Source organism: Onychostruthus taczanowskii, unplaced genomic scaffold (genome assembly GCF_017590055.1).
Source record: "Onychostruthus taczanowskii isolate IOZ18803 unplaced genomic scaffold, ASM1759005v1 scaffold90, whole genome shotgun sequence".
Taxonomy (NCBI): domain Eukaryota; kingdom Metazoa; phylum Chordata; class Aves; order Passeriformes; family Passeridae; genus Onychostruthus; species Onychostruthus taczanowskii.
This window is the reverse complement of record NW_024506994.1, coordinates 2,318,838-2,341,516: the sequence shown is the minus strand read 5'-3', so window position 1 is coordinate 2,341,516 and position 22,679 is coordinate 2,318,838. Positions and strand designations below refer to the sequence as shown.

The following is a 22,679-nucleotide window of genomic DNA, read 5'->3' as shown; positions in this document are numbered from 1 at the left end:
TGACTCATAACCTTCTGTAGTTGTGCAGTTGTGCATTTGGGAATTTCACACCACACCAGTTGTTTTGCTTTCACAGATTTTTTTTTCCACTAAAGTTTTTAAATAAAGATCAGTACAGTACAAAGCTTAAAATATTGTCAATGTTTTCAACAATACAAAGTCAGCAGGTGGGAGCTGGGAAGGGGATGGTTAATAAGGAACACATATCCTTCCCTGTTTCCCAAAGGAAAAAAATACAAACTCTTTTGTACTTCTGTTTAGTAGTGAACAGTGCTTAAAAATAATCTTGTCAGTAAAATATGTAAATTGCAAGGCACATGAGGAACCTGTCCTTGCCTTGTTACACAAATTAGGCATAAATACAAATTGAAGGCACCTGTCTCCATCCTCCCCTCCTGCTCTGTACAAGAAGCAAATCCTATCAGTAGGAATTAACTGTTAAGAGCAACCATGGACCATGGAGCAGACAGCAAAGAGGCTGCTCTTGATCCTCAGGTTCCTTCAGGATTAATCCCCAAAAGAAATAGCACAAGGCACATTGGGATGAATTCTCAGAAGCTGTCCTGGCTTGCAAGATCTGAAGGACTGTGACCTCAGGGATCCCTGAGGGATCTAATTCTCAGAAGCTGTCCTGGCTTGCAAGATCTGAAGGAACACTACCTCAGGACTAGAGATTCCTGAGGGAGAGGACTGTGACCTCAGGGATCCATGAGGAATCTCAGGTGTGCTCACCCTTTGGTGGTCAGCTCTTTACCAAGCCTGGCCACTGGTATGTTCTTCTCCTTAGAACCTCCTTAGGAACACCAGAATGGAGGAGACCTGCTCCAAGCAGTGAGCCCAAGGAGAAGGTCCTGGGGGGCTCAGACAAGCTGAGCATTTATCACAGCAGCACTTTGGCTTTTTCCAGATCCAGCCCTGGTGTGCTCTGGATCACTGGCAAAGCTTCCACAGCCACTTCCCAGCTGAGACTGCAGCATGTGGAGTCTGCCGAGGAAGGCAGCCAGGTGCATAAGGCACAAGGATGAAGGAAATAAAGAAGCTGGTTGGAGGAAGAGGAGGATGGAGACAGGGAAGAAGGAAGCTCCAGTGTTGGTGAGCCCCTTGTGACACAAGGGTGCATCCTCACAGCAGCACAGAACTGTGTTGTAGATCCCAGCTCACTCCACCCATCATCGTAACCAGAGGTCAGCTCCAGGTGGGAGTGCAGGGCCATGTGGAGATGGGCACAGCTTCACCTGAGGGGAAACGTGGGAGTGTGCAAAAACACCTCCACTGTTACACCACTGCTCCACTGTCCACTTCTGCTCAGCCAGGGAGAAGAAGATATGATCAAAAGTACCTTGGAAGAGCCATGTGGGCTCCTCTCCCTGTTCCTGAAAGAGATGGAATTACCGTACTCACCCTGCTTCAACAAGGGCAGGGCATGTCATCTGTTTTCAAACCATCAGAGAAGGGGACACCTGGGTGATCCCTGCCTTTGGTACCAGTATAACTCCAGGTAGCAGCAGAGCAGGTTTGCTATTACCAGCCATACCCAATCCTTCTTCATTTTAACTCAGAAATGAGCTCTGGACCAGCCCGATTTACCTCAGTTTCTGCACAGGAACCCACTGATACCATCCAGCCAGTTCCACACCCTTGTTCTGCCTTACCCATGACAAAACCAAGGCAAATTAGGCTGTGAGAAAAAGCTGCTTGCACTGGAAGTCTTTTCTCAGATTGAGGGAGGAGACCCACAAACAAAGCCAGAGGCCATGGAGGGAGCAGTCCATCAGTGCAGTTGAGTGAGCTGAGCAGCCAGCTGCCATGCAAGGAGGAACTGCTGCTGGCCTCCACTCCAGCCCTTCCCTGCCAGCAGCTGCATTGTCCAAGTGAGTTGGCTCAGATTTAAAACCAGCCGAAAATTACTGACATTTTTTCAGTAGGATTGGTTTCCCAAAGGTCCCTCTCCTGGCACTGGCTCACTCCGTGGTGAGATGAACTTCTGTGCCTGGGAAGAGGTTTAACGAGGTGCAAGTGGGACCACCCCTGCTTGGCATCTCCCCTGAGGCAGATTTTCTGCTAGGTCAGCATGGCTGTACCATCTGTACCATCAAAAACACCCTACGAAATCAAGTAATCAATTTCTAAGTTGAGGCCAGGACTGATGAGAAAGAGTGGAGTTGATGACCTCCTGAAGGCTTTCCTATGACTTCTTCTCCTATACTCCAAACTTACTTCCCTTTCCCTTTGTATTTAATTTTCTATAGGGCCATGAGTCCCAAACTTACCTACTAAACACAGGACCAGTGAAGTACCAATCTACAGGTCTGTTTTCCACCACCGATTAATAAATCTGTTGTCCAGCCCACCTTGCTCCTCCAGACAGACAGCACTGTTTCCTTCAAGTTAATCTTAACCCAGCTAGGAGGCTCTGCACATGTAAAATCCCAAGGCAAAGCCTTTCTGGATAACAAATCCCCTGCACACACATGGAACATGAACACACACACCTCAAGAGCTGAAAAACAGATAAGTGCAGAAATCAGTGCTTGTCCTCACCAACCATACCCCAACCCTACACTCTGCCTGCTCAGAACCAGCAATCACAATTCATTTGCCTGCCCTTGGGCTCAATGAGGCAAATCCATGGCTGGGATAGGTCCCATGGATTCCTTGGTTTTTGCAAGGATTTAATCCTTCTTGGCGGCTCCATGTTCAATATTCCCCCAAGGCAAGCACAGAATAGATTTTTCTAGTGGGGGACACAGTAATCCAGCCGTTGTTACCTTGGATAGGAGTGACCCATGGACATTAAGTGATCCTGACCACTGTATTTGCCACTCCACACAGGAATCACAATGTCCCAAGGACAAACCCATCCTGAGGTTGTGCAGGACCCTAATGTTGTCACCCTGCTCCTGCCTTTTGCTGTTCCACCTCCATCTAATACTGATAAAAACATGCCAGAGTCACAGCCCCACTAGTCATAGAACAGCAAGCCTGCAGCTCCAAGGTCAGCTTTCCCACAATGCTCACCAAGGACACAAAGCACCATTAAGGGGGGAATAAAGACTCCTTCACCTTCGCACCCTTTTGGCCGTGACCACAGTAGTGCTGTTGGAGGAGCAGAGCCTTTCCTGTATCAAACAGATCCCATCCAAATTATTTCACATTTCATGGGCATTGCTAGAGGTTGGTCAGACTCCCTAGACAGATGACACAGACCCAGTTCATCCAGAGGACTCCAGGTCAAGCCAGGACCTCCAAAGATGTTTTCCCAAAGCCACCTAAGCAACCTGGCATTGACACCCTTGACAAGGGGAGCGCAGAGAGAACCTGGCTGTAACAGGAAAAGGATTCTAGCAGCCATGGTGCCACATGTGCCCTCACACCTGAACCCTAGAAACACAGACTTCCCGAAACCTTCCTACTGCCTTTGATAGGAACAGTTCTCACACAGATATGGCCAAACCCAGAGAGGTCATCACTTCCAGCTGTGGTCCTCATGGTGTTGTGAGCCCTGGCACGCCCTTCTACAGTCCCACAGCCTCCAGGCTGCCCTCCCTGACCTTCAGCAAGGTCTCACCCACAGCTCCACCAGCATGAACAAGGAACCTCTGCCTATTTCAGCATCCTTGGTTCAGTGACTTGTTCTGGCTTAAAACACTCCATGTTCCCCCCTGGATGGCAAAAGGCAATCCCTGCTGTGAAAATGCATCCAGCATGAAGTGTCCAGCCCTCCATCTGAATCCAGGGTCCTGGTTAGTCACGGCGTGTTAGGCAAGTAAGACAGTCATGTCTCTAGTATGTTATGCCCTTTTTCTTGATTTTCTCTGGTGATGTCATGCCTGTCACGTCCGTGACTCTCAGGAGTCCTTTTTAGCCAGGCAGGCCTTGATCCTGCATCGCAGGATGTAAGCTGTGATGGCACTACAGGCCACCAAGCCAAAAAAAGAGATGCAGGAGAGATAAACGGTGAAAGGCCCGTGTCTCTTCAGGAAAATCTCCTGCCTGTTCTTGTAATCCAAAAGAATGGCCTCCAGCTGTGACAGGGTGCAGATGGCCAGGAAGGTGTGGAAGATCTGGTGGGCATGGCCAACAATATCGCAGGAGCCGGGAAAGTATTTCTCAGGGACAGGGCAGGAAAAGAAATAAGCACTGATAAGGAAAAACAGTATCTGGTACGTGTGGTACCAAGCAGCATCCTCCTCACAGCCCCCCAGGTGACACACAACCACCCGGTGAGCAACGGGACTGATATCCAGGATGAAAGCCAGCCCTGCTGGGATCACCTGGCACATCTTCCTCATGATGGGGTAAGGCCGTCGGTACCGGTATTTGGCGTAGCAGCAGCCGGCACAGGACAACCAGCCGCAGAAAGCTGCTGCTGGCAGGAAGAAGAGCCAGAACTTGTCGTACCAGGCTTGGTCAGAGCTGTAGTAGAAATGAGCCAGGGCACTGCCATACTGGTAGATGCTGACTCCAACATAGTCCACAAAGTAGAAGGTGTAGTGGTACAGCTCCGACTTGGACTGCAGCAGGTGGGCCAAGAGGCTGCAGGTCAGGTAGGTGACAGAGGAGAGGACAAAGATGAGCAATGGCAAGGACCACGCGTCCACAGGCAACTGCTCGGCCTCCACAAACGTCTTGAACCTCAGAAGCACAGCCAGCGCTGCCAGGAGATGAGTCCACACGTTGACCACCTCGTTGTGCTTCTGGAAGAGGCTGAGGAAGTAGTAGCGCCAGTCCTGGCCGGTGGGGCGGTACCCGCTGTGGATGTAGGGCTCGCGGAAGAGCTGCGGCACCTCGCACTCCTTCACCGTGCAGGGCATCTTGGGGAGGCCGTCCTCCAGCAGCCGGGGCAGCCGGCTGAGGTGCTGCCCGCTGAGGGACAGCGTGCTGAGCCGCTCCAGGATGGCTGTCATCCTTCAGCCCTGCACCAGGGAATGTCGTCTTCCTGCCCTGTGGGGATGGGAGAAAGAGGAAATGTTAATGGTGGTGCAGTGGGGAGAAGAGCATGCTGCCATTCCCAGTGGGATTAACCATGGCACCATGCAGATGCTGGCCCTTAGAGCACCTTCCAGTGCCTAAAGGGGCTCCAGGAGAGCTGGAGAAGGACTTGGGACAAGGGCCTGGAAGGACAGGACAAAGGGCAATGCCTTCCCACTTCCAGAGGGCCGGGATAGATGGGATATTGGGGAGGAATTCTTGGCTATGAGGGTGGGAAGGCCCTGGCACACGGTGCCCAGAGAAGCTGGGGCTGCCCCTGAATCCCTGGAAGTGTCCAAGGCCAAGTTGGATGGGGCTTGGAGCAACCTGGGATAGTGGAAGGGGTCCCTGCCCATAGCAGAGGGTGTTGGGTCAAGATGGTCTTTCAGGTCCCTTCTAACCCAAACCATTCCATGATTCCATGAACATTGGCAAGTTTAGGGGTACCAGGTCTCCTGGGGAGTTAAAGAAGGATCTGAGGGAGTACCAGATTCCCAGGGATATCTGTTCCCTGACCTAAATTCAGAGGGGGATGGCAGAGCCCTGTCCCTGCAGGTCTGCCTGCATCAGATTGGCACAGCAATGTCACAATCCTGCCCTTCCTCCCCACTTCCTCAGGCACTCAGCTTGGAGCGTGTTCAGGAACCACAAGCTGCCAACAAGGGGCTGCAGGAAGCAGTTACTTGGCAAGAAAGCATTTGATGATTTATGAAGGTGATTTTTCACCCCTTACCCCAGAACAAAATGCTCAGGGACAAAACTGGGATGTAAATTACACATCTAAGGGATAAACAGTCTGTCCGCACATGAGTTAAGAGGGTCCCAACCAAATCATGGAGGTTGCAAAGAAACTCAACCTTCCCTGTCACACAGCTTGCCCATGGATTACTGTAGTGAGTATGGCAGAGGGAGAAGTGGAGAAATCCACAATCCCAAAGCTGCAGCCCTCATTCCTCCACAAGTAAGAAGCATCAGGACTGAGAGGGACTGAAGAAATGAGAGGCTTCACATCCAAGCTGGCTGCAGTTTGGGTACAGCATCAGAGCTTCGGGAGCATCCATAGAGCCAATGCTGAGGGACTGCCAGAGAAGTCCCTGGATGCTCAGAGCAGCCAAACCCAGTGCTGGACACTCCTCTGCCTGCCCTGTTCCTTGGTAACCTCCAGACTTGCTAAGCTCTGGCTGGCAAGATTCAGATTCAGGGCACAGCAGGATCCTAATGTGTAGAGAACAACTCTTGGCATTAAATTAATTCCCAATACCCACTGTTTCCCAATAACCTAGATACCACTCTTCTCCGCTGGTGTTTGTATCATACAAAATATAGGAGAATTCATCAAAACTGCCCATGTTAAACTGAAATTGGTGCTGATGGGGCCCCACTAGACTTTGCAGGGCTGTGGTTACTCCTGTGAAACCAACACACATAGGTTTGCAGGAGCAGAATCAGTCTCCTAAGCTTATATGCACACAACTGGAGATGCAGTGGATGGAGGAAGGAAAAAAAAAAAAAAAAAAAAAAAAAAAAAAGGAACATAAATAAGTATTTTGCCTGGGTATGGAAAACAGCCAATTTTTCTCCTACTAGCTGTGTCCAGAGGTGAGACACCAGTAGTTTGTGTGGGTACCTGGTCTAGTGAAGGTGTCCCTGCCCATGGCAGGAAGCTGGAACTAGAGGAGCTTTAAGATCCCTTCCAACCCAAACCAGTCTGTGATAGCATGATGGGAGACCCCTGCTAGGCTGTGACAGAGAGAACAGAACAGTGTTAAACACCATGAGAGAGTTTCTGAAAGCAAGGAGGTGGGACCTGGCAGTCGTAAGGTGAGACAGCACAAAGAGCAAAGTCAGAACAGATTCTCAACCAGACAACAAGTCTCACTTCCTGTAGAAACCCAAAGCATCTGATAAGAAACAAAATATTTTCATGTTGCTTCTGTATTCTGGCAGAGGGGAGCTGTCATAATTAAGTTTCATTTTCCAGAAAATTCCTTCTGCCCTACACTGCCTAGGCTTTCTCTCTTAGCATCTCTCAAGGCTGGAGGTTTTTTTTTCTCTGCTGCAGGGGACTTTGTCTGCTGTGTTTGATGGAGCTGCCTTAGCCACAGAAGGCAAAATGGTCCCTGTTTTAGTTTCACAGATGTGTAATGCTGAAAAGAGCACACTTGCTGGGCAGTTAATGTTGTGCACATTCACAAAGACTTTGTTTCTCTCCTAAGGGTCTGCAGGGTCCTAATCCATGATGGGACATGCAGTTCATCCAGCAGGCTGTGTATCCCTGTGGAATTACATGCCAAAATCTAGGGAGGCAAGGCAAATTTTGGCTTTGGGGCAGTCCTATGAGGGCAAGGTGTGAACAGGAAGCAACACTCTTTGCCCTGTTCCAAAGCACAGCAACAGTTTATTCTGGCTTCTTGTGCTAGTGGAGCTCATTCATAAATCATGGAATTGTGGAGTGCTTCGGGATGGAAGGGATCTTGAAGATCACCTCATTCCAACCCCGTGCCATGGGCAGGGACACCTTTCACTATCCCAGGCTGCTCCAAGCCCCATCTAACCTTGGACACTTCCAGGGATGGAGCAACCACAGCTTCTCTGGGCAACCTGTGCCATGGCCTCACCACCCTCACAGGGAAGAATTTTTTTCTGCCCATGGCAGAGGAGGGCCTCACCACCCTCACAGGGAAGAATTTTTTCCTGCCCATGGCAGAGGAATCGGAACAAAATGATCTTTCCAACCCAGACCATTCTGGGATTCTATGATTCAATGATCACGATGGTGAGGCAGAAAAAGAAGAAAGGACAATGCTGAAGTTCATTACATCTTGGAAAGCACAGAGTACTGACAGAGTGAACCCCAGCAGAACAGGAACTGAAAATCTCCAAGAGGGCACAGACCTGCAGAGAGCAGAGCAGGTGCTGATTGTGGAGAAACCTGCTAAAAACTGCACATAAAAGAGTAAAGGCAACACATGGGAGGGTGGCAGTTGAGTCTGGGAATAGGAATGCATGGGAATGCAGTCCGTGGCCTGCCTGCTTTGCATGTTGACAAGGGTGTGAGAGAGACAGGCAGCTTCTGTCCCAGGCACAGCCTGGCTCCGGCTTGCACCGCTCGTACTCATGCCAGGATTTTGCCAAGGTCTCTCATCCCCAGAGCTCAGTGCCTGCAGCAAGCATCACCTCAGAGAGCCTGGGCACTGCACATCTCCCTGACAGTACAGATTATTCCAGGCAGGCTTTCAGAGCTGGAAAATGCCAGTTTTAAACAGGCTGTGAGGTACAGAGATTTTCAAAATAATAGTCCGAAATCACAAGAAACACATCTGATACTGGGCTGAAAAACACTAAATCAGGAACCTGGTACCCTGCTCATTTCAAACCTTGTGATATGAGTGAGAACAAGTTGGCAGCTTCCAGCGATCATGTGATGGGACAAAGTGACGAGCAATTAACGTTAGAAAAGAGAGAGAAAGAGAGAAAAAAAAAACCAACAACAAAAAACACCAACCCAGAAACCCAAGGTCAGCACTGGCTGTTTCACTTTCACAGAGCCCCTATTCTTTTCCCTTCACGGGGGCGTAGGAGCAGCTGAAAGCCACATTCATCGGCAGGGTGTCTCGTTGAGATTCCGTCCTCACTCCCATCTCCGGGGGATTCAGTTATTTTGGCTGCTCCCAATTAACAGCAACCAAGTATCATTTGTTCAGGGAGGGAGCTGCAAGGCGAGAAGGAGGGCGTGGATGATGGCCAGGCTGGATCATGACATCCACAATGAAAACTCCCGGCACAGGAGGAGAACGATCCAGTTCCAATTTTTCTCTCCCTTTTGAAGAGGGTAATTGGAAACCCGAGCTTTTTCCCAGCTCTTTTGCTTTTTGGTCACAGTCTGATGGAAGGGTTTGAATGAGAAAATTTCCTACAGAGTACGGTTGATTTTCCCACCAGTCTGGCCCCCAAGTTCACTGTCTGGGATTGAGGCTGGACCAATGTGATAGATTTGCTTGCAGGCTGGTATTCAGGCATCAGAGGTTTACACAGGCTTCCAAAAAGGCAGTAATTCCTGGTAAATAAAGCAGGGAGGACCGGGGGTACTCAGCATTGGGGAAGTCTTTAATAAATGCATGGCATTTAAAACAGGAAAAAAAAAAAAAAGAAGTAGTGGCTGTGGACAGCATGAAAATAACAGCAGTGGCCAACAGACTGGTTTGGAGAGCTGCAGGTGATTAATGCCTGAATTCCTCTCTTCTGGCAGTTGAGCAAAAGTCCCAGGGGGAACTCCAGGTCATTTTGAAGCTTTTGGGGTTTTATTGTGACCCATTCCTACATAGGGTTAACTTTGGTGTCACAGCTCCCAGTGCACCAGGATGGCAGGGAGCAGTTCAGCTCTGGGAGAGGCTGCACCAGGGCTGCACCCAGCTCAGATGCACTGGATAAGCCCCATCCCAAACTCTGTTGTCTGAAGGCTGGTTCTCCCTGAGCACAAACATCTCCTCCTGTAATTAAAACATTCTGAAGAGCTGGAGAAAACTTTGAAAGACCATCCTGGGAGCACAGTGCCAGCTCCTCCATCCTATTCTTGCCCCGTGTTTTGGAAAAGCCTCTCCAGAGCTGAGAAAATAACAGACTATGTACTGGCTCAAGAAGCAGTTCCAGTGCAGTCTTGGTATTACCTGCTGCCTTCTGCCACAGATTTAGGTGCCAGCATTGCTACAAACTGCAGCAGGAACACCCAGAGCTCAGATCCCTTCTGTGGGGAGTTACTGGGATTTACATGGGATTTACAACCAGCACAGGTTCCTCAGAGAAGTTCTGGCTGGACCTCTGGAAGTGTCCAAGGCCAGGCTGGACAGGTCTTGGAGCAAGCTGAGATAGTGGAAGGTGTCCTTGCCCATGACAGCGGGGTTGCTCTGGGTAAGACTTAATGTCCCTCCCAACCTAAACCACTCTGTGATTCCATGATTTGATGGTTTGTGCCAGGGACCAGGGCAGGCAGCAGGGTGTGAAGGATTTATCTACACTCCAGCATCAAACAAGTGGAAATCCCCACAACCAGAGAGGGGCCAGGTTCTTGGAGCTTCTGCAAACTGGACTTACACTTCCCCATCTAGGAAATGGGGATATCAGTCCTTATCTGCCTGATGGAAACGAGATATCATGCTCCTAATGCACTGGGCAGTGCTGGGACTACTTAAGAGTGCATTGCACAGAAGATTTTATTTCCATCAAGGTCCTGTTAGATCTACATCAGCCCAATTCGTTTCTCCTCCAACAGGGACTTGTACAGGCGAGGATGCTCTGGAAGGTAAAAGATGGTGCCACGGGATTTACTGAAGGGCACGACTTAAAACAACCTGATCTCTTCAGAAAAAAAGGTCAAAATAACCTCGTGGTAAATTTCAAATAAAAGAAGATGGCTCAAATGCTCCCCTTCTCTACACACACACACACACACAGACACACACACACACAGCATGCAGCCCAAGCAGGGTTTGTCCAAGCTTGTATCCCTCAGGAAACGAACGTCCCGTGATGCCGGGAGACGAGCCATGAAAGCCAGTGGGAGGTGGCAGGATCCCCCACGGAAGCCACGGCAGTGTCAGCTCCCCTGCAATTCCTGGCCTGGCAGCAAGCTGGGCCAGCAGCCAGCTCAGCCGTGCTGGGCAGCAAGTGCCTCTTGACATGGGCTCAGCATTGCCTGGGCTTTGGGATGGGGCCAGGGGATGAGAGCAGTGGAGCCAGCACAGGGAACACTGGGCTTGGAGGGCACAGAGCAAAAACAAAGCTGCTGGCAAATGCATTCCAACATGGGGGGGGGCACCCCCCTGGAGCCCTGTGGCGTTTGGGGGAGCAAAGCAGGGGAATGGAACTCCAAAGTTAAGAAACCAAATGTTGGATGAGGCTGGTGGCATTGTTGTGAGAATCCAAGCATCATGTGCCAAGGGGGGGGGCTTGATTTTCACAACATCAGGTTCTCAGAGATCAGCTGGGCTGGTTTGGCCATTCCTGTGCTGCTGCACCCCTCAAATGGGGGGGGCACACACAAATTGTCAGCCAGGAACAACTCCTGGACTGTGCTATCTCCCAAACCATGTTAGGGAACGGCACAGTTCTGGTTTGCTGTGATAGCACAACTGCAGTTTCCTCATGCCTAACCCGGGTTAGAGCTTGGTGATGCTGCTGATAACACAGCCAATAATTCCTGAAAAAAAAAAAAAGAAAACCACCTGCAGAATTCATTAATTCTGCTTACAGATCCTGATTGAGAGTTCCCTCCTCTGGCAAATCCACTCCCTCTGTATCAAAATTTGCTCAAGGGCGAGGTAATATTCTGCAGCTTTTCTTCCTGATCTCACTAATCCTTTGCTGTTTGTGCTTTCCTGATCCCCTCACCACTTTCTTTTCCCACACAAAACCAACACAGCACCCAATGCTTTGGGGCTGGATTTCAGGTGGCTGTGAAATCCCTGGATGAGTACACCAGGAATCAAACCAGACTGGGACATAGTCCCAAACTATAACCATCAGGTTGCTGAAGTGTCAGCACATCCCTAGGCATGGTTTTGGTCCTGCCACCCTCACCAGTCCCTACCTGCTGTATTCAGCCATGCAGGGATCACTGATGGGCTGGAACTAACCCTTTCCAGAAACTGGAACTGTGTCAGCAAAGTGCCTGGGGGTTTTCCCCCTGCACTGACTGAAAAAGGAGCCTGGATTTGTCACAGCAGCATCCCACTTTCACCTCCTGAACTTCCTTTAGCACTAATCTTCCTTCAGTGCAGATGTAGAACTGGGAACTCCTGCTAACACAGGGAAACCTCGACAAGCCAGCCAATCCCTCCCTGCTCAGATCCATCTGCTGATGGGACAACCCTGGAATCATCTGCCTGCAGGCAGAGCAACCAAACCAAACTGGCCATGTGCTGTTTGTGGGTTCAAATCATCCCCAAAAAACCTTTGGGCTGAGGCTGCTCAGTTTTGCTGTCATCCACAAAAGCCTCTCGCACAAAAACATTTTTTTTAAGGCTGCGCATTTTAGAGCTTTGGTCACTCAAAAAAAATGTATATAAATCATGCAGAGTCCTGCGGCTGCTGCGGGCAGAGAGGAGGCACTGCCAGGGAGAGACTGCAGCCCTGTGCCAACCCCGTGGAACTGTGAGCTCTCCTCTCCCCTGCACTAAAAGTCTTTGTCCCTGTCCTGGACCTCATCCCATTTAACCCCATGGCCTCTCCCAGCCAGGTTCTAGGTTTGCAGTGACAGAAGTGATGCCCTTCCCAGAGGCTGCAAAGCTCCAAGAAAGAGCCAGATGGCAGATTCCCTCCACAAAAGGCATGCAGGCTGTGCTGCATTCACTTGCTTAGAACCCTACCCAATCCCAAGGATTTGGTGGGGCTTGGAGGGTGGGAAGGAGATGGGAGCAAGCTTCCCCTTACTACCTGGAAGTGTCCGAGGCCAGGCTGGATGGGCCTTGGAGCAACCTGGTCTAGTAGAAGGTGTCCCTGTCCATGGCAGGGAGTTGGAACTGAACTACCTTTAATGTCCCTTCCAACCCAAACCATTCCATGATGCTTTGAAGGATGAAGCTTATAAGGTATGGCATCCGTACAGCTGTAGTGTCCAGCAGCTTCCCTGGATATTTATTTTTCTGAAATTTACTAATGATTAATTGTTTATACAATTAAAGGGCCACTGGTCTGACCCCATGAGCAAGGGTTACCCTGTAAACTGGCAGATAAAAAATTAAGCTGGTGCCTGACTCAAGATGTGCAAGTAGCTGCAAGCTCATGCACGTGACCTGGAGGTGGCACCTCGCTTGTCCCCAGCCTCCCTGGCATGGCCACCCCTCCCTGCCATCCCTCCCTACATCCACAGGGACACAGCCCTCAGCTCAGCCACAGGCTGCGGCTGCAGCTTCAGCATAAACAAATAAATGCAATTAATGTCCAGGAAACAGAAAATCCTGCAGGGTGCAGGGCTGTTAACCCACACCTTCCCCAACGGCGTGGGAGGGAATGTGCAATTGTGTGGTTTGGCCTGACGAGCCCTGAGTAGGTTTCTAGGAACTGTTTGAGGCACATATCACCACAGCACCCCAAGGCAGGCACAGTCTGCTGCTAGAATTCAGAATTCATGGCTGCCTGTCCTCTCCCTCCCCTGGCAGAGGGCAAAACCAGACTTCAGACCCACTGGATTCATCCTTTTTCATGACCTTTCTGTAACTTTGCTCTTTTTCAACGACTGTTGCCAGAGAAGCATTACACTCCTCGTCCTAATCTGCAGCAAGCCATCCTAGAATCCCAAAATGTTTTGGGTTGGAAAGGACATTAAATCTCATCTCATTCCAACCCCTCTGACATGGGCAGGGCACCTTCCACAAGATTAGGTTGCTCCAAGCCTCATCCAACCCAAAAATCCTCCAGCTAGTGATATTTAAATAATTTCCCATCTCTGAAGCCACAATCCCAGAACAAGTGCACCTCTCGATCCCAGTAAAAACCTGTGTGCCCCTGTGTGTCACCTTGGCGCAGCTACTGGGATGCCCCATACCCAACCCTGCTCATACCAGGGAGAAATTTGTTTGGCGACAAACAAACAACTGTTAAATGTTTACCTGAACTTATATATATCTATATATTTGTGTTAAAAAAAAACAGAATGCTTTAAGACTGTCCACAATATTTCCCTCCCTGTCCCTGGGGGGTTAAAAAAAAAAAAAAAAAAAAGAGATGATTGTGATGTTTTTATCCAGGAAAAAAAAATCTAGATGAGATATAGGACATGACCCCGAAGTGTCCTGGAGAAGATCAGCAGGGAACAAACCTTCGGTGACCCTTTGGAGAGGCGCCTCAGCTCGTGTCTGCGCAAGGAGCAGGCGGCAGCTCCAAGGCAAACACCGGGAGCTGGTTCTTCTCCCAGCTCACGGCTGAACTATGCATCTCCTTCCCGTGGCCTCCAGAGCTCCCCGGGTGTCTAAGTCATTAAAGGAAAATCCGCCCACAGCCATTTCAAACAAACACGGAGGAAAACCACTGCCCACCTCTCTCCTTCAGGAAGCCCTTGAGATACCGGTAACGGGTGAATTTAAGCCAAAATCCGTGTCTTCATGCACCCTCCCCTCCTTAAACTCTTCCCCAGCACCCACCTGACCACTGCACCGACCCCGGCTGGATGAACCACAATTGTGCGCGGCACAGAGGGAAAGATCCCGCATCCTCCCGCATCCCAGGGGTGTCTGCAAGCACCAGGCACCGCACACCGGGCACCCCCCGCTCCCATCCCGGCATCCCGCTTCCCCCGCAGGGAACGATGCTCCCGGCGCGGCGGGGATGCAGCAGCGCACCGGGAACTCGCTGGGGACCCTCGGGTGTCCCGGGGGGAGAGGAGGGGACCGCAGAGAGGGGATTGCCCGCAGTGTCAGCTCTCAGTGCCCGCACTCAGTGCTTGCTCTCCGTCTCCCGCACTCCATGTCCACACTCACCTCCCGCACTCAGTGGCCGCACTCACCCCCTGCACACAGTGTCGGCTCTCCCGTCCCGCACTCACCGCTCTCAGTGCCCGCTCTCGGTGTCCCCTCGGTGTCCCCTCCGTGTCCGCTCTACCCTGTCCCGCTGCCGCCGCCGAGTCCCGGCGCCGCCGCCTCCGGGAGCCCCCGCGGCCGCCCCGCGCATGCGCGCCCCGCCCCGGGGTGTCCCCGCGGGCCGAGCCCAGCCCGGCCCAGCCCGGCCCGGGCCGTACAAAGCTCGTACCCACGGCGCCACCCTGATCCCGTCACCCTAGGGCTAGGTGCGGAGGAGAGGCCGGTGACACATCCGTGAGAGGGGTGTAAAGTCACAGACTCACAGAATCGTTCAGGTTGGATGAGATCTCCGAGGTCATCGAGTCCGACCTCTGACCGGTCCCCAGTGCAGGGCACTGAGTGCCACGTCCTGTTGTTCCTTGGACACCTCCAGGGATGGGGACTCCAGCACCTCCTGGGCAGCCCCTGACAATGCCTGACCACCCTTTCCGTGAAGAAGTTCTGCCTCGTGTCCAACCTGAACCTCCTCTGGCCACAGCTTGAGGTTCTGTCCCTTGTCCTATCCCTGTTCCCTGGGAGCAGAGCCCGACCCTCCCCTGGTTCTCCCCTCCTGTCAGGAGTTGTGCAGAGCCTGAAGGTCCCCCCGAGCCTCCTTTTCCCCAGACTGAGCCCCCCAGCTCCCTCAGCTGCTCCTCACAGGATTTACAAGTCACTGCAAGGTGGTTGGGGATGGGAAGGGACCTTTGGAGGTCAGCTGGTTCAGCCCCAGAGATCGCTCTCAAAGTGATTTTTACTTTATTTTTAAAGTAAAAATCAGAGGACAGGGGCTATGGGCACCCACTGAAGCACAGGAGATTCCTCTAAACACCAGGAAACACTTTTTTACTGTGAGGCCAAGAACTGCCACAGGTTGTCCAGCAAAAGGTACCTCCATCCTTTGAGATACTTAAAATCCATCTGGACATGGACCTGGGCAACCTGCCCTATGTGCCCTAAATGAACAAAGGGGCTGGACCAGATGACTTCCATGGAGTGGGGGGAACCCCCTGATTTCAGTGCTGTGAACCTGCAAGTGTGGAGGAGCAAATGATTATCTACAAGATTTCCAGGCTAAAGGCAGTATGGCCTCGAGTCAGCTGCCAGCACCAAAATCTTTGGGTTCCAAAAAACAGGCATTTGCACCCAAATGGCCTTTCAGGGGCAGCCTCTGGGCTCCTGAGCTGTGCCTGGGAAATGTGTGGGGGAGGCTGATGGATCCTGGATGGAGCTGTGCCAAAACCACAGTGGTGGGTTCAGCTGTAGGGTCACCGTGACCCCAGGAGCAGGTTAATTTATGAGTTACAGAGTTTGCCTGCTCCAGGCTCTGCCTCAGCTGGTTCATGCAGATTCTGCTGCTCCAGCCTGTCAGAACCGCTGTTTTTTGATGAGTTTATGAGGAAAACAGAAGGACTGCTTGTTCTGCAGGCAGAGGACCCACAGAGAGGCAGCCCAGGAATGCGACTTTGTGGCTGTGATAAGATCTCTGCAGCCTGGGTGAAGGTTCAGCACATGCCAGGACAAATCTCACAGCATGTGGGAGAGCCAGTGCCCCCATTGTGAGGAGGGAAAATATCCAGGGTGAAGAAGGTGGGAAGGAACCTCAGTTTTACCCTGTCACTGCACTCAGGGATGTGAAAGAGATACAACTGGCAGCTACCAACCCCCCCAGTGACGTCTTTCACTTGTTTTCTGTCCCTCAAAGACATCTCCTGAAAGACCCATAATACTGCACCATCCTCCTCCTCCATTCCTGAAACTGGGAGGGGATTCTGCCCCTCTGCTTCTTTCTGGTGAGACCCCCCCCTGCAGAGCTGCCTCCAGGTCTGGGACCCCCAACAGCAGAAGGACATGGAGCTGTTGGACAGAGTCCAGAGGAGGCCACAGAGATGCTCCAAGGGCTGGAGCCCCTCTGCTCTGGAGCCAGGCTGGGAGAGCTGGGGGTGCTCACCTGGAGAAGAGAAGGCTCCAGGGAGAGCTCAGAGCCCCTTCCAGAGCCTAAAGGGGCTCCAGGAGAGCTGGAGAGGGACTTAGGACAAGGGATGGAGGGACAGGACACAGGGGCAATGGGCAGTAGAGGGCATAGGAGGTGGGACACAAAACACAACCCAGGCAGATGGGGATGGTGGGAGTTGACATCCCTGCTGCAACATGGACACTGCAATGCTGCCAGGCCACCTGCATCTATTTTACCCCAGTGAAAGGTTTTTTACCTCATTTAACTTCAAGGAATGTCCTAGGGCAGCCATGGGAAGGGCAGAGGGCAGCTCTGTGTGGGATAACTGCTCTTCTGGGAGGTGCTGACAACCTGTTCTGCACCCCAAGCCTGGTGGGTGCTGCACAGTGAGATCTCTTTGATCACTGGCTCTCAGGTGAGTGGTACCAAGCCATGCTGTGTAGTTCATCTCAAACTTACCCTGTTACTTCCTACCACTGACATTTTAAACCCTGAAATGAATCACCCAGCTCCCTCCAAGTCAAAACCCAGGTGTGGTTGTGTTTGCCCAGGAGATTAGTCCTACAGTTAAGACTGGGTTGTACCAAGCTGAGCTCTCCCTACCCTCTACAGTCATCTGATAGTATTCAAACACACTTTGTGCCCTCAAACCTGTCCTGAATGCCTGAATTCCCCACCCAAATGTGAATCATAGAATGGTTTGGGTTGGAAGGGACCTGCAAAAGCTTGTTCTGTTATTTTTAGGTGCTCAGAGTTATTACTCAAAAAAAGGATCTTTTGTGGATCAGGGTCTCCCTCCATCCAGAAGTATCCACACACACCATGTTTGTTATTTTTAGGTGCTCAGAGTTATTACTCAAAAAAAGGATCTTCTTCTGTGGATCAGGGTCTCCCTCCATCAAGAAGTATCCACACACACCATGTCCACACTGTGCTGCTGAGGAGCAACCTAGCAGCTTTGCACCAAAGACAGCTGAGGTATTCCAAGCACTAAATGTAATCCAGAAAGTAGGAGTTACCTTTCCCCTGTATTTGCCTGTAATAAAGAATAATGACTTGTTGTTATTGTAGTGGGGTAAAGGAGAATTTTCTTTTTTTTTGCCCTGTCTGTGCCTATATGGAACTCCTTCCCACTGGGCAAGAATGTATGCTCACCATACATTTGTTTTAAATAAAAATTCTGCAGGTGCAGAATTAGAACACTAAGACATTAGAACACTAAGGCTTTCTTTAATTAATAATTCAAGAAAAAAAAATTAAAAGCCCTGGGTTACCAAGTTCAGCCTCTGCAGTCAGAAAGAAGCACTTGATACAGTTAATTTTGGCACCATCAGCTGTTCCCCACGTGCTGCACAAGGATTGTGTAGCAATTTGGGGTCGGGACTTTCCTGCCTCCTCGTGGTTTGCCCGCAGCAGTGACAGCCCATTGTGACAGTCTGGTGGGGGTTGCTAATGTGCCTTACACGGCGTGCTGCAACCTCCCAGCTTCCCATCAGGGCGGGGAATGGATCCAGAGCAGCCCTGGGGAGAAGAATTTGGGGGTGCTGGTGGGTGAGAGCTGGGCATGACCCATCCCTGAAACCCCCCAAGTTCTGGGGCAGCAGGGGAGGGGGGATTCTGCCCCTCTCAGGTCAGACCCCGCCTGCAGAGCTGCTCCAGCCCTGGGGCCAACAGCAGAAGGACATGGAGCTGCTGGAGAGAGACCAGAGGAGGCCATGGAGATGCTCCAAGGGCTGGAGCCCCTCTGCTCTGGAGCTAGGCTGGGAGAGCTGGGGATGTTCATCTGGAGAAGAGAAGGAACCAAGAAGACCTCAGAGCCCCTTCCAGAGCCTAAAGGGGCTCCAGGAGAGCTGAAAAATTACTTGGGACAAGGGCCTGGAGGGACAGGACAAGGGGGAATGGATGAAAAAGAGGAGGGTTAAGTTAGATACCTGTAATAAATTCTTTATAATAAGGGTGATGTACTCTGGAAGTGTCCAGGGCCAGTGGATGGGACTTGGAGCAACCTGGGATAGTGGAAGGTGTCCCTGCTCATGGCAGAGGGAACTGGATGTTCTTTTAGGTCCCTTCCAGCCCACACAGTTCTGTGATTCTGTGATTCTAAAGCTGGACATCACTTGCTGAAGTGACCAATGGATCCTGCTCCAGGGCTGAAAGCAACTCCCAGAGATCCTGAGGAAGAGGCAGAGATGTTTTGCATACAAATGGATGATTCCCAGCCTTGAGGGTGGAGAAAATTAGAGAATAGGAAAAAAAAAAAAAAAAAAAAAAAAAAAAAAAAAGGGGAACCAGCTGTCACTGTCTTTAGTAACAGCCAGAAGTCATGAGAGCAGATGAGGAGACCAAAATAGCAACACCAAACCTCAGCTCTGTGTCTGGACCCTTCAGATTTCCCTGTAAACGTGGTTGGGTTGTCCAGTTCCAAAGCTTTGTTGTTGATTCAGCCATTCCTCTGGTTTCATTTGGAATTCAGTTTTCCTTATGCCCGCAGGCACGGCCTGTGTGGGTTTGTTTTGGTTTTCTATTAATTGCTGTATTTTCCTCCTGCACAGCAGGAAAACAGGATGAATCCCCACAGGATCTGGAGTAGCTGTGCATCTCAGGAGCAGGACCACAAGAAGATTTTACGTTCCCATCACTGTGCTAGGGCCATGCTAGAGGCATCTGGGAGGAAAAACAAATCCATATGCTCTGGGTTCCTACTCTGGGAAGAAAGAAGGTGGTTAGAGCCCATCCAAACACACTGAAGGTCAGAGCTTTAACTCCTTACCCACTTTCCTGTGCTCTCCTGCTGAGATACCAGCAGCTGTCTGTGCCTTTCAGTAAAGAAATTCCATTTATACAACCTGATAGTAGTTTTCCATGTTTTTCTTCTCCACAATTAGGAAAAAACCCAAGAGCTAGAACCATTTAAATATTTACTAGAGTGCGTGGGAATAGCAAATACTTCAAAAAAATGATGTCAGAAATGCCTGAGCTGGTGAAGATGCAACGGGGTGAAATTCTCCAGCCTATGTTAGGGAAAAGGTCAGGAGAGAGGATTAAGAAGGACTTCTTCAGCGTTAAATTATTTGTGATGAGAGTCAGGACAACACTCTGCTTGTGAGAGTGAATTCACCCCCTGGTTAGGGTTCAGCTCCTGCAACTGCAGCTTCAGGAGAGCCCAGTAAATATAAATCCCTTTAATCCCCTGGAAAATGTAGAATTTACCCTGATAAAAACATCTCATAGGTGGTCTCACTTCTCCACATAATTTCAGTTCTAAAAAGTGACTTTTTTCCATTCCAAACATTGCATTCCATGTTAATATCCTTCTGTTTTATTACAAATAGATTTGAAACCTCCACTCCACTGTCTTGCTTGATGATCAGGTGACACTCCATCGAATTTGGGATAGTGTCCCCCCATTTTTGGAGCTGTGAATGAGCCACAAGCCTCTCCCCTGCCCTTCATGGGTGAGGCAAAGCTACTCAGCAACCAGGAAAGCGAATAGATGGCAACTTGATAATTGCACTGTGGCTTGAAAATTCACATTTAGTTGAACTAAGAGAAAAAACAAAACAAAAACCCCAAAAAAACTGACAGCAACAACAACAAAACTCCACCACGTCCCAGAATCTTAGAAGGATCACAGGGTACCCTTAAACCTCAGAAACCCCAAGTACAGGTGGGTGCTGACACACAGAGGTGTGAGGAAGGGATGAGAAAATCCACGCTGAGTGCAGTTAAAGTGCTCCGTGTGCAATTCACCCATGGATGTTCCTGCATCCACCCTTGATCCTTCTGTTTCTCTGCAAGCCCTCCAGACCCGGCCCTCTCTGTGCTAAGTGCTTAATTCCTGTTTTTTTCTAGTGGATAGGAAGTGCTAAATGTCCCTGTGAGCTTGTGCTGCCTTTTCACCCCATAACCTCCAGAACGCGGCAGGGAGGTGAACACAGGGAGACCTTGGGCACAATCCTGGCGATCCCAAAAGCCAGGGAAGACTTCTTGCTTCTTCCCAGCCTTCTCCACCTCTCTCCATCCCCCTGTCCTGCTCGGCCTGCCCTGCTCCGATGAATTATTCAGGCAGCAGTTGCTATAGGGCGCTGTCATGAATAACAACAGCGCTATTTTTATCCCTCACTCCTGTTACCTTTCGGCCAGGAGCGGTGGGGCCCTGCCAGCTCCTGGCAGGAGGAAAACCGCAGCCATCCAAACCCTCTCCGTGTCTGGGATTCATTTTGACCACCCAAATGTGGGTGAGGTCTTGTGCAATCCGCATAGATGTGCCTGAATCCCACCCTGGTACCTGCTCTGTGTTGTACTCACGGGGTGCTTTGCACCCATATTTCATTTTTTCCACCCATATTTTATCTGCAGCGGAGCACACAGAGTGTCCATTGCTGGATTTAATATTCTGCCTGCTGCAGAGGGAGAAAAAACATCTCAGAGGTGAAATTTGCAGCAGGCTCTGGCAATTTATGTGGGATAAATCGTATTTCCTTTAGGGACTTAGACAGATTCCTTCAGCCAGTTTAGATCCTCAGTGGATGATGTGCCCATTTAAAAAAAAAAAACGACAACAAAACCAAATACAAATATAAATATTATAAATAGTAAACATTAAACATTAAATATTATAAATATAAATATATTAGAAATAGAAACATATTAGAAATAGAAATTAAATAGAAATAGAAATAATAGAAATAGAAATAGAAATAGAAATAGAAATAGAAATAGAAATAGAAATAGAAATAGAAGTGCCAGGGGCACACCAAAGGTTTTCTCTGTGCTTTCTTTGTGCTTTCTCCACTCATGAAAACAAGAAATGTCCAACAAATCAGAAGGAAGGGGTGGATTTGAGGAGCAGCTGGAGGGAAATGGGTCCTGCTGAGTGTGCAGAAGCAGGGAAGCTATTCCAGCTGCAGGGAACATCTCTGGAGCTAGCAGGGCAACCTGGAAGATTAAAAGGGGGAAAAAAAAAGAAAAATGGAAAAGAAAGAGAAATGAAAACAAAAAGGAGAAGGAAAAAAAGAAAAGAGAAAAAGTAAGAAAACAGCAATAAAGCATAACATCCTTTGTTTATGCCAACCTGCCAAACTGAATACTGCACCAAATTATTCCAGAAGAGGGCTAAAAGGCCTAAAAAGGAAACTCTGAACTTTCACTTTGACACAGAGCAATGTGAAAAAAATCTCTCAGGAGCAGGACAAATATCCAGGAGCTGGGCTGCACATACCCCAAACCACAGAGCAGCCAGGCATTTCCAGTGAGGGATCTGATCCAGGCACACAAACAGAAAATGGGAAACGGGGCAAAGGCTGTTTCCTGCTCCTCTTCCGAAACACCAATTGCAGCTGCTCCCTCTGGAGAGATCAGGCAGTGGGAATTCTGTGCCTCAGAGTCTGCACAGCCCAGCAAACCTCGGGGTGAATATTTATTCCCAGGATTACCCTGGAAAAACTGCTGTGAGCCACAATATCCAGGGGACACGGCCAACTTTGTATGCACAGTATGCTCTGCTGATCAAAACAGTTTTGTCATGGTTTTTATTCTTTTTCTATTTTTAAACAGAGTTTAGATTTTTAAAGATTTTTAAGGGATACTGTGATTTTTTTTTTTTTAAGGGGGAGCAACAGGTTTCCCTGTGAGCAGCGGCACCTTTTGATTCCTGCCAACAACAGGAATTCCCTCCTCCTCTTAGGAGGCTTAAAAGAGGCTTGGAAAAAAGAGGTAAAGGGAGTTTTTACACAAGCAGATTGTGATAGGACAAGGGGGGCTGGTTTTTAACTTGCCAGAAGGTGGGGTTAGGTGGAATATTGGGGAAAAAGTCCTTTCCTGTGAGGGTGGGGAAGCCCTGGCAGAGGCTGCCCAGAGAAGCTGTGGCTGCCCCACCCCTGGAAGTGTCCAAGGCCAGGCTGGATGGGGCTTGGAGCAAACTGGGATAGTGGAAGGTGACCCTGCCCATGGCAGGGAGGTGGAATGAGTTGAGCTTTAAGGTCCCTTCCAACCCAAACCCTTCTGGGATTCTAAGACACATCCAAAACTGCCTTTTCCATCCCAAATAGCACAGGACCTGTCGATTTTGTGCGGTCACCCCCAAACTGCTGGAATCACACCGAGCCCACGTTAAAGGAAAAACCAACGCCCACACAGCTTGTACGGGGTGAAAACATCCGGAAACGGGGCTCCCCAAAATACAGCATAAAAAGCAGAACACT

The 22,679-nt window shown here is 50.0% G+C and overlaps 1 protein-coding gene across 1 annotated transcript; it reads right to left on the bottom strand.

Annotated features, from left to right (window-relative positions):
* Window positions 1–723: 723 nt before the first annotated feature.
* On the bottom strand, window positions 724–14,617 carry PAQR8 (progestin and adipoQ receptor family member 8). The gene is made up of 2 exons (XM_041426203.1): window positions 14,510–14,617; window positions 724–4,944 (listed from the first exon to the last, which is right to left on the bottom strand). The coding sequence occupies exon 2, from the start codon at window positions 4,905–4,907 to the stop codon at window positions 3,849–3,851; it is 1,059 nt and encodes a 352-aa protein (XP_041282137.1). The 5' UTR covers window positions 4,908–4,944; window positions 14,510–14,617; the 3' UTR covers window positions 724–3,848.
* Between the last annotated feature and the right edge of the window lie 8,062 nt (window positions 14,618–22,679).